The sequence below is a fragment of the Cupressus sempervirens genome, chromosome 3 (genome assembly GCF_028749045.1).
Source record: "Cupressus sempervirens isolate cs-2001-9-10 chromosome 3, ASM2874904v1, whole genome shotgun sequence".
NCBI lineage: Eukaryota > Viridiplantae > Streptophyta > Pinopsida > Cupressales > Cupressaceae > Cupressus > Cupressus sempervirens.
This window is the reverse complement of record NC_143120.1, coordinates 291723949-291735771: the sequence shown is the minus strand read 5'-3', so window position 1 is coordinate 291735771 and position 11823 is coordinate 291723949. Positions and strand designations below refer to the sequence as shown.

Here is an 11823-nt window from a genome sequence, read left to right as displayed (position 1 = left end):
AAAAAGACTATTCAAAACCCTCTCCACTCAGTACAAAAGCAGTGGATGGTGAAAATCATCTGCAACTTAACATTATTGATATTGAATGAGTGAAATGAAGAAAGTCATTGATGAGGCAGAGTAATGGAATTCAGTGGATGACTGCCACACAATCTTACAAATTTAATTGCTTCAAGGTTCTTAAGCTACATAAAACTTCAGTGAACACAAAATATTTATAGCAAACCACTACGGTGAGATTATTAGCCAGTAAGAAACTTGAAGTTTGATGTCCTTTTTTCTATCCACTATCAATTTTCTGGTTACTGAGCTGGTGAAGGTTTGGACATAGAGCAAGTGTTTTAACACAACATTTTCTTTGCAAGGGACAAATGCAATCAAGTGGAGGTTTTGCATTCTAAATTTTGTGAATTGAAGTTAAATTTTGAAACTCTGTGAGCATTTGGTATTGCTTATTGAATGATCTCTTTGATCCACAACCTACCACAAATGAGATTTTGGTAAACTTTGAAAACCTGTGAGCATTTGGTATTGACTATTGAATGGTCTCTTTGATCCACAACCTGCTGTAGATGATATTTTGCTCCACACATGGCTTGCAAAACCCTTTGGCTTCGGTCTCTTTGATGTCCAATATACATTTTCTAATTTACTTATTTTGTAGGAATTTATTTTATTTTATTTTATTGTAATATTATTATAAAATGTAACCATATAATTGTAATGTATATATTTTATGTCTAGCAGTAGCACAATGAATAAATTAGCCCACAAAAATTATGTTTAATTTTGAAATTATTATTATTCGCTAATGTATATATTTTCCATCTAATACAATGAAATGATTCACCCAAAAAATTAATATTTTACTATGATAATTATTTTTTATTCACCAATGTATATGATTTTTTTGGTTTTAAAACAACACAATTTGCCCAGATTTTACACATTGTTCAAGAGACTATGATTGATTCGCCAATGGAGATTATACTTTTTTCTTTTTAAATTGAAATTTTTTGCCACAAAAATTAAATTTTTTTGTGAGGTGTTTTACACCTTTCGCCAAATTTTTACACCATTTCTAAAGGGGGGGGGGGTTTCTTAAAGTATATCCTAGCTATCTCTTCTTTTCAAATCCCCTTCATCAAACAAATGATATGGGACCCTACACTATTAGTAAATGTCTCTCTAGTAGGCTTAACATCAATGACAACATAACAATTGTTCCAATTGTAGTTTCCAACTTTATCTTCTTGCGATATTCATTTTTTATTAATGAAAACCTAAACTGATTATCAATCCAAGCAACCTTATCAAATGATTATGTTGCCATTAATGACAACATTCATGCCCTTAGTTATGATCACTTCCCAACAATTTACATACCCCTTGCAATTGTGATTTTAAACATTTGTAATTTATGAATTAAATTGAAATTTTTAAAAATGTCAAAAATGTCAAAAATAAAAATAAAAATAACTATTATCTATAATCATTCTCTATAGAAAGTTGTTGAAATTTGGTTATTAAGTAGAAAAATCAATCAAGCACAAATAAATCTAATAATGTGATAAATATTTTAAGAAATTAAATATGAAAGGGAATATTACTTAGCTTTATGATTGAAGAATGTGTGTCAATAATGAAGTTTCTAGATTTAGACTAACTTTGTCTTAAAAAAAATGTAGTCTATTTGCTAAGAAATTCCATATGACCCATGTTGGATTTCTACTATTTTAGAGGTCAAGTTTGCAAGCCTACGTCAAAATTGTGGTCATGAATTTATCCTTAAAGTTTGAAGTTGTCCTTGTGCAATATATAGCTCTATTAAATATTATTCACCCAAATGATTCATTTTAGTCATACTCATTTTTAAATTTTACACATTAGTGATATCTATAAATTTGAAAAGTGTTATTATTATGTCAATAAGAAATGAGTTCTCATAGGTCAACTCCCAAAAAATATGTATAGAAGGTTGAAGACAACATGCAATGGCCCTAGACTAATGTGTGCAAATTTCTTTATCATTTTTTATGTACCAAGATGAAATGTTCCATTATTGATTTCTCCTTCAATACTCTAATATGAAAAAGGATTTGTTCATTCCATATGCTGCTTGACGATGTAATATAAATGATGTTAAATTTCCATAGGTTCTATAGTGTAACATTATAATTTAGAAATTTTATAATTAGTTGGCTTAGGGTAAAAATAAAGGGGGTGAGTTAGCTAAAATTTAGATTACAATTAAGGAAAAGATAGGGCAAATTGCATAAGCCAAGTTTTGATCTATGAATATGGAAATGATTCTGGATAGGCAAGTGGTCAAAATATTGTCTCTATTAACTATATATAGTTATGTTTATGAACCATTGTAGTACATGTCTAAAAAATGTGAACACATTATAGCATATTAATAGACAAAGTAGGAAATATATATATACAAAACTTTGTGTCTATAGGAATATATTAAAGCTAAGGGAATCAACCTAACTTTGTATTATATTGTACCATTTATTGTTATGTGCATTTATCAAAAAAATTCTTTAAAAATAGAATGAATTAATAATTCACCATTACAAAGTTATACAAATATTTATGTATAATACTAAAAATAAAAGGAAAAGACTACAAATATTGATAGAAAAGAAAGGTCCATATTAGCTCTAAATTCAAATTAGATTATATTTACCAAGAAGTAAAAAATACCTTCTAAGTGATCTTAAAGTCTATTGGCAAAGCTAAATATCACATAAGATTCTAAAGATTGAATCTTGTTGAACAAAACTTTCATGCTTAATATAAAGGGCACAACTAAGTTTTTACCTAAGTGATGTCAATAGCATAAATGTTGAACACTATTTAATGATAAAACACAATTAGCTAATTAAGACATAAATACTCCTTAATCCTTATCACTAAATTCAAATTTGTATTTTTGATAAAAATATGAATAGGGCAAGAACACTAGTAGTCATTGTAGCTAACTTCAAGTACTTTAAGCTCATTAATGGTACATTAGATTTTACAACAAAAAAAAATAGTTGTATTCTATGCGATTTAACTATATAGTCGTTATTCTAGCTTTCATGTAGTAAAGAAAATTTTTGTGGGATCCATTATACATACAAGGGTAAAAAAGTGATCATTTCAAAGTGTTGTGAGAAACATATTGTATTGTCTCATTGTACGTTCACTTTAACAAATTAAAAAAATGTACAAATGATCTAACACTTATACACGAAAGCTTCAATAATCATACTCTATTGATACCAACAAAAATGTACAATTAATCTAATAATCATTTTCAATTCCTTAATCTCCTACGTGTGATGAATCATGTAGTATGATACCAAATGTTGATGATAAAAACTATCATACAATCAATCCAAAAAATAATCATCTAATATAAATTGTAAAAATTGAATAAACTTATAAATAAATTACTAATTACACATTAAATAAATTCTAATGAACTTTTTATTAACAAAATCTAATAAAATATAATTAAAGAATTACCACAAGTATGGTCTTTCCCCATTTGATTCAAGGTATTTATGCTATCATCAAGGAAAAAGGGGGCAAACAAACCCAAAAAATACCAAGACCTTAGTTGATAAATCTAAACCCTCGCATCAATTACGTGTCCAATTGTCATATACCAAAAAAAAGTCCCCAAAAACTTGGACTATGAGGACAAAAATATTGCCACTGCAAGGAGGACAAAGGATGAACGATCTATTTGTTTGTGGCTATGAACGGTTGCTTCTTTGAATGCACAATACCAGCTAATAAGTTAAATTTATTGAGTTCTTTCAAGAATTTTGGGACATCATTTAATCATGATTTTTTGGAGGTGGTTAAGGGATCCTATTCTAGCAAGTAGATGCTTTGGGCTATGAATTCTACTTTCTTGACTCTTATTCCAAAGAGAGCGGGTGCTAATCAATTGGAGTTTTTTAGACCAATGGCCTTATGTAATGTGGTTTACAAAGTTATTACTAAGTTGATTGTTGAGAGAATTAAAAAGTGGTTTCCCATTATTATCTCAGAAGAACAAGGTGGTTTTGTTGTTGGAAGACAAATTTTGGATGGGGTGGTTATTGCTACTGAGGTTATTCACTCTATGGCTACTTCAAGGGAGAGAGAAATGTTTGTTAAGCTAGATATGGCTAAGGCCTACGATAGAGTTAAATGGAATTTCCTAAGGAGTATTCTTCTTTCTTTTGGCTTTAGCTCTAAGTGGGTGAGTTGGACTATGAGTTGTGTTACTTCTGCCTCTTTTTCTGTTCTTCTTAATGGTCAACCTTCTCAGCTATTTGGTGCCTCTAGAGGCCTCCACTAGGGTGACACTCTCTCCCCATATCTATTCATCATCATGGCTGAGGGCTTAGGTAGATTCCTTAAGTATCAGGTGTCCCATAATTCTATTCAAGGGTGGTGGTGGGGTAATGGTTTACCTTCTCTTTCCCGTCTTCAATTTGTTGATGATTTTGTTCTTGCGGGTCTTGCTAGGATCAAGGAAGTTGAAGCCTTTCGACATACTCTAGACATTTATTTGTCAACTTTAGGCCAAAAAGTAATGAGCACAAATCTTCCATTTACTTTCTTAACACCCCTAATTCTATTCAACACAGGGTTGTTGGTATCCTGCGGTTTCAGATTGGGTCACTTCCTTTGACTTATCGTGGCATTCCTATTGCTCTTTCTAGGTGGCCACGTCTCTTCTAGCAAAATTTGATTACCAAGCTTCAGGATAAGGTAAATCATTGACTCATAGATGGCTTTCTACTGCTGCTCGAGTTACTCTTCTTCAATTTGTTATCCAAGCTCTTCCTACTTATAGAAGCATGGTTCAAGCTGCTCCTGTTTACTTTCTCAAGGAGCTTGATGCTCTTTCTTGGCAATTCCTTTGGAGTGGTAATTTGTGTAGCACTAAATGGAGCTTGATTAGTTGGGAGACTGTTTGTAGGCCTAAAAATGAGGGTGGTCTTGATCTTCGATCAGCTCTATTGAGTAGTCAAGCATTGGTTGCTAAGATTTATTGGTGATGGTGCTATAGGAAACATCTATTGTGGGCTCGTATCATCACTCATAAATATTTTCATGGTGCTGATCCTTGCTCTATTTCTGCACTTCCTCTTGAAGGTCATAGCTCAATGGTCTGGCATACTCTAAAGACGGGTGCGGTGTTAGTCAAGAGAGGTTTGTTCTGGATATGTAAAGGAGGTTTTGAGGCTTTGTTTTGGTCTGATGCTTGGGATGGATTCCCATCCATATTATCCATGTACCCTCATCTTCAAACTCTTTGTGATTATTTTCATGCTGTTGGATGGGATAAAGTGGCTCATTACAAAACTCCTTATCAATTGGGACCTGTTGTTGGTTACAGATGGAAGCACTCTTCTAATTGGCCTCGTGGAGGCATAGACATGGATTGTCGGGAGCTTTCTCATATTTTGGCCTCTAGAGAGTGTTCCTCTTTGCTAGGTCTAGATGTTTTGGCTTGGGGAGGTACCTTGTTTAGTAATTATCATGTTTTTGCTAGGTATCAGGAGATAACTAGACAATTAGTTGGGGATGCTGAGGTCCCTTAGTGGAAGCAAGTTTGGAAGAAATTTTCTTGGTCCAAGTGCAATTTTTTCATGTGGCTAGTGGTTCACAACTACTGTCTTACGTGGAATAATCTTTGTAAATGTGGATTTCAAGGCCCCTCTTACTATGTTTTGTGTGGTAATGGGGAGAAGTCTATCTCCCATTTGTTCTTCCATTGCTCCTATTCTACTCAGCTATGGCACCTTTGGTGGAGTGCTTGGGGTTGCTCTTGTAGGCATGGTTCCTCTTTGCCGGAGTTCTAGGCCCACTTGGGCAGTGCTGCCTCCAAGTCTTCTCCTCTCCATGTTGCTTGGATTACTGGCCCATCATTCATGCTTTGGCATATCTGGCTGGAGAGAAATTGTCAAATCTTCCAAGATGTTTGGCTTGGTGTTATGCACCTTTGGTGGAAGATCTCACATTCTTTTCAAGAAACTATTCAAGTGAAGTGTGAGCTAGATGGGGGTATGGATTTGGTTGATCTTGCTATATGAAATTGCCCCAATTTTCATCTTCAAGATGGGGTTGATACTCAAAGGTTTCCTTCTGTGTCTAGGCAGCCTTAGCATCAAAGGAAAGGTCAGGTGAATCGGGATGGGCATTGGACTCCTCCTCCCCATGGAGTTTTGAAAATTAGCACTAATGGTTCTTCTCAAGGGAATCCAAGTCCTGCTGGTGTTGGGGGAGTGGCTTGTTGTAGTTATGGTGACGTTAAATTATTTTGCTTAGTACATAAGGGTGATTACACTAACAATCTCATGGAGGCTTAGGCTATTTTATATGTTGTGAAACAATGTTGCTTGCGGGGATGGAGTAAGATTATCTATGAGTCTAATTCCCAAGTGGTGGTGAACTTACTTTCCTCGCAAGAGCTTGAGGATGTTAGTTGGCAGTTGGCCACTGTTGTTAATCAGATTATTCTCTTTTGTACCTCTTTTCAATTCATTAGGTTTACTTATATTCCTCATGAATGGAACAGAGTTGTTGATTGTTTAGCCAAATGGGCTTCTAGTCATGCTCCAGGCTGGAATATTATGGATAGTGGGCAACTTTCCTTTGAGAGGGCGCAAGAATTTGATGAACTTTTTGCTTAGGATTGAGCTCCTTGTTGAGCTCTCCTTGGTGTATTTCTTTTTGTCTTAATAAAATTTTTACCCCTCTTTTTCCAAAATTTGTTGAGTCTAGTGTATGTCACTAAAATCAATGAGTGAAATAAAATTCACTCAGTCTGAAATAGTGAGTATTTTGGATCCTATGGCAGCTCAAGCTTCCCTCACAAGAACACACTTTTTGTATTCTTCCATTTCAGGGAAGAAAAATAATGATTGATAGACATGTTTTTCTTTCAATTATTATTCTTTAATATGTTCATTTATTTAAAAGATGTCAAAAAAGAACAATCAAATAGAAGTTGAATAAGAAAAAATATAATATAATATCATATGTCAAATTTCTATATAATTAAAAAAATTATAAAACTTATAATAAATTTAAATAAGGACGAGGGGGAGGAGGAATGAGGAGGAAGAAAGAGAGAAGAATGGAGGAAGAAGGTGAGAAAAAAAAGAAGAGGATCTAACAAAAAGGATGAAGAGGAAGAGGAAGAAGAAGATGAAGAAAATGAAGCAGAAGAGGAAAAGGAGGAGGAGGAGGAAGACAAGGAAGATGAAGAGATGAAGGATAAGGGGAGAAGGAGGATGAGGAGGAGACAAAGCCAAAAAATTCTAAGAAAAAGTAGTATCTACATTTGAATTTGACTTCAATGCATTAGCTAGGATCGTATCAAGATAATATAGGAAGCCCCTCCAAGAGTGTTACCACAGACAATTGAGAGATAATAAATAGGTGTAAGCTGAACAAAACACTCTATCCGAACTATGCAAATTGCAAAAATGAAAATTGGGTCCTAAATGAATCACCCACGTGTCACTAAAACACTATAGAATTGCACCAGCACAACTTATGAAAAGAAAGAGAAAATGAAGATATAATAGAAATTCACAAATGGGAAGACTTTCAAACATCATACAAATGAGATCACATCATTTTTCTTCAAAATTTACTTTATATGATTTTTATTACAAAATTGTAATAACATACAATAGACAAATCTAATTCTTAATATATTCTACTATCAGAGATTCCATTACACCTCCTTTTAATACAAATACCAGTATATAAAAGTATATATAAACTAATAAACTCTTTATTAAAGAAATCCAATAAACTATAATTAAAACATGACCATACCTATGCTCTTCTCTGATTCCCCACTTGATTCAGGATGTTTATGCTGGCGGGAAAAAACAGAGGGGAAAACGGACCGAAAAATCAAAACCTCATTTAATAAGTCTGAACACTCGCGTCAATTCAAGTGAACGTGTTCAGTAGTCATTGACTCAAAAATGTCCCCAACTACTTGGATTGTGAGGACAAAAACTTTGCCCCAGCAAGGAGGACAAAGGATTAGCGAGATATTTGTTTGTGGTTATGAACAATTTGCTTCCTTGAATACACAATACTAGCTAATAACTTATATTTTTTTAGTCTGGTATATGTCACTAAAATCAATGAGTCTGAAATTAAAATCGTTCAGTCCAAAATTCTGATGACAGTGGGTATTTTGAATCCTATGGCACCTCAGGCTTCCTTGACAAGAACACACTTTTTGTATTCGTCGATTTCGGGGAAGAAGGCGGCTTTCATCTCCGTGGAAGAAAGAAAAAGAACACATTGCAGATCCACCTGGCCAAAATGTAATAATTCTTGCATCGGCATTAAATGGAGAAGTACCAGAGCCAGGGCATTGACTGACATGGCCATTGGGAGTGCATCAGAAGCGGAGAGTGAAAAACATGGGGGTGATATCTTGATCAAGGAGGAGCAAAAGCTACAAGATAGGATTGAGTACAATTGGAAAACCGAGTGGTATCCACTGTATCTTGCAGCAGAGGTCCCTAAAGATGCTCCATTGGGCCTCACCGTGTTTCATAAACAAATAGTGTTGTTTAAAGATGGCAATGGTGAACTCCACTGTTTTGAGGATCGATGTCCCCACAGGTATGTATGTTTGTATTTATTAGATTTTTACAATCCATGTTAAATGCTTAATTTTTTTTTGGGATCGTTAAATACTTAATTATTTTTATGGGATCGTTTCAGCATCAACATTTTGGATCATATTAGATGAATCATATAGTATGATCCAAAATGTTGACACTAAAAAATGATAATTTATATAATATGCTTGGAAACCTTGATGTTAAAAATGACTACTCAATCGATCCCAGCAAAAATTAAGCATGCTTGTACCTATTAGAAAGCCAGAAAAGAAAAGTTGCACTGCCAAGAGTCCTTCAGAATGAAAATATACCAGTAGATTGTGAATAAGGTGAAAGGAACACCATTTTCAAGGTGTTCTTATGTTGTCAATTAGGGTTTCACAAATTTTGTTGAAGGTTCAGTCTTATGGCTAGTTTCTTCTGTCAAGAATCAAGGACTGGGCGGTAGCTATTTTGTCAAATTTGATTCTGCACGATTCTGGCCTCATCCCTTCTAGATATGGGGGACCTTGCACCCAGCAAGAGTTGATCTCTCATGAGCTCTTTGTGAACCATTCAACTTCACCAATAGAACAAGGACCCTTTTAATAGATTCACTAAATTTTGATCAATCATTCTTTTTCAAATTAGAACATAAGAAAATTTGATCCTTCGACATTCTTAGCTTGTTTTAGGTTAGGTTGCAATAAATTTAAGATTTTTATGAACTGGGTATAGTTCAGAATTTCAGATTATGCTCGGAAAGAAATTGATCCTGATGTAGATTTTTATTAATGAAAATGTTGTTGCAGGCTAGCAAAATTGTCAGAAGGCCAAGTGATGGATGGAAGACTGGAATGCCTTTACCATGGTTGGCAATTTGAGGGTGATGGGAAATGTGTGAAGATCCCTCAGGTTTCAACTCAATTTTCTCTTTGAACTTGCCATGCCAATGATTGAAAATCCAGGGACTAATCTACAATAAATCAAATCTGCCTAACAAGGGCAATGCCAGATACATGAAAAACGTTAATATACAGAGCTATACATATATTTGCTTAAGACTATGGACTAATTTGCATGAACGAGTTGCTGATATGGATATATATACGGCGGAGTTGTATACACAGCTGACATAGCTATATAGAAAATTCCACCTGCCAGGCTAATCTGGCAGGGTAAACTTTCCTGGTAGCAGACAAAGACGAGGCTATTGGGTGTTCACTGTTTCCAAGACTGGTCTGATTCATACTGCCATTCCACGTTTACTGTTTTCAAAGCTGCATCGAGGATGCATTTCCAAATAGGAAGGAATTTTTCCGTAGATGAGCTTTTGAACTCATGGGTGCTAATTAGGGTTAAAATTCCAAACCCTCATACTCAAGGCGATGTTAGATGAAAAGGTTTTAGGATCTATTTATACATGCTGTTATAATGACGATGTTTATTTTAAGGATTGCAGATCTAAGTTGGTAAAATTGGAGTGCACTAGAAATTGTTCTACCAATTTAGAATCTTTTATTATTTGTCTATCTTTTTTCACATTCAAAACAATTGATATTTGTGAGGCTAATTTTTCTGCAGCTTCCCTCTGGAGCAACAATTCCAAGAGCTGCCTGTGTCAAATCATACAAAGTAAAAGTTTCTCAGGGTGTGGTGTGGGTATGGATGGCAGACAGAATCACTGCAGACCCCAAAAAGATTCCATGGTTTGAACACTATGCCAGGCCTGGATTTTTCGACGTCTCTTCAGTACACGAACTCCCTTACGACCATTCCATTCTTCTGGAGAATCTCATGGATCCTGCCCACATACCAATTTCACATGATAGAACGGACTTATCTGCTAAGAGGGAGAATGCTCAGGCCCTCGCGTTTGAGGTAACAGAACGAACACCCAGGGGATTTGCAGGCCAGTGGGGCGAGGCAAGCAAACCCATCTTTCAAAACAAGCTAAGGTTCGAGGCTCCATGTGTCCTCAGGAATGATAAAGAGTACACTGACAAAGAAGGGAACAAGCAATACTTTAGTGCTTTGTTTCTATGTAGACCTTCAGGGCAGGGAAAATCCATGCTAATTGTTAGATTTGGGGGGACGCAAAACAGGGCTGCATTGAAATGGATACCAATGTGGGTCATCCATCAGACATCTAACAAGGTATTTGAGCAGGACATGGGGTTTCTCTCTTCACAAAATGAGGTTTTGTTGAGAGAAAAAGTGCCTACAAGGGATTTGTATCTTAGCCTAAAGTCTTGTGACACATGGGTAACTGAATATAGAAAATGGCTTGATAGAGTTGGTCATGGGATGCCTTATTACTTTGGCCACCAGAGTTTTAGTCTTCCTCACAGTCCCGCATTGACGGAAGCAGCACCGGCGGGTCTTGTGGCAGCCATGGCAGCCTCGGCTCCAACAAAAGGAGGGCTTGGAACTCTCCATGCTCTAAACCCAACAAATCGATACTTCAGGCATGCCATTCATTGTAAGGAATGCAGATCAGCACTGAAAGGTTTTCAGACATGGAAAAAAACTTTCTTGGCTTTAGGGTTTTTGTCTTCTGCCATGGCAATTTTGATGTCCCGTACAAGATGGAGAGTGTTGTTTCTTGTCTCTGCTTTGGTATCTTCAGTTGGGTTTTATATATGCTATCGTGGGGTTAACTGGATCACTACAAACTTTGTAAGACTGCATAGAACATAGTGATGTTCTGTTTGTTCTTTTGTATGGTGACAATGATGGATCATATAGTATGATTTGAAATGTTGGTGATAAAAAAAATTCTACACAATCAAATCTAAAAGTTGAAACTACATTTGTATGGATTGTAGAAATTTAATAGATCCCAGCATAAGACATAGTAAAGCAAGGACTCATAGTTGTGCAATACAAGAAACAAGAGATACCTTACAAATGCTCTTCAATGCTAGTTTTGCAATGCCCTAATCTTTGATTACTCTCAATGATATCTTCTTATGCCCATACTTCAATTACATGGGATGCAAAAGTATAGTATATTTATTATATATAAAGTGTTTTTGACCTACTATACTTGTGATGAAATAATATTTATTTTTGTGTATGCCCTTTCGTACATTCTCAATTAGGAAGAAATGCCTTTAACCCTTCAAACAGGAAAAGAGCAATATTCTCATCTATGCACAAGCAACACAAAAGGTGTGTACTA

The 11823-nt window shown here is 35.1% G+C and overlaps 1 protein-coding gene across 1 annotated transcript; it reads left to right on the top strand.

Moving 5' to 3' along the window:
• Nucleotides 1–8043: 8043 nt before the first annotated feature.
• Nucleotides 8044–11550, top strand: TIC55-II (translocon at the inner envelope membrane of chloroplasts 55-II). Its single transcript, XM_089817349.1, has 3 exons — nucleotides 8044–8658; nucleotides 9452–9554; nucleotides 10224–11550. The coding sequence occupies exons 1-3, from the start codon at nucleotides 8207–8209 to the stop codon at nucleotides 11337–11339; spliced, it is 1671 nt and encodes a 556-aa protein (XP_089673475.1). The 5' UTR covers nucleotides 8044–8206; the 3' UTR covers nucleotides 11340–11550.
• Nucleotides 11551–11823: the final 273 nt, after the last annotated feature.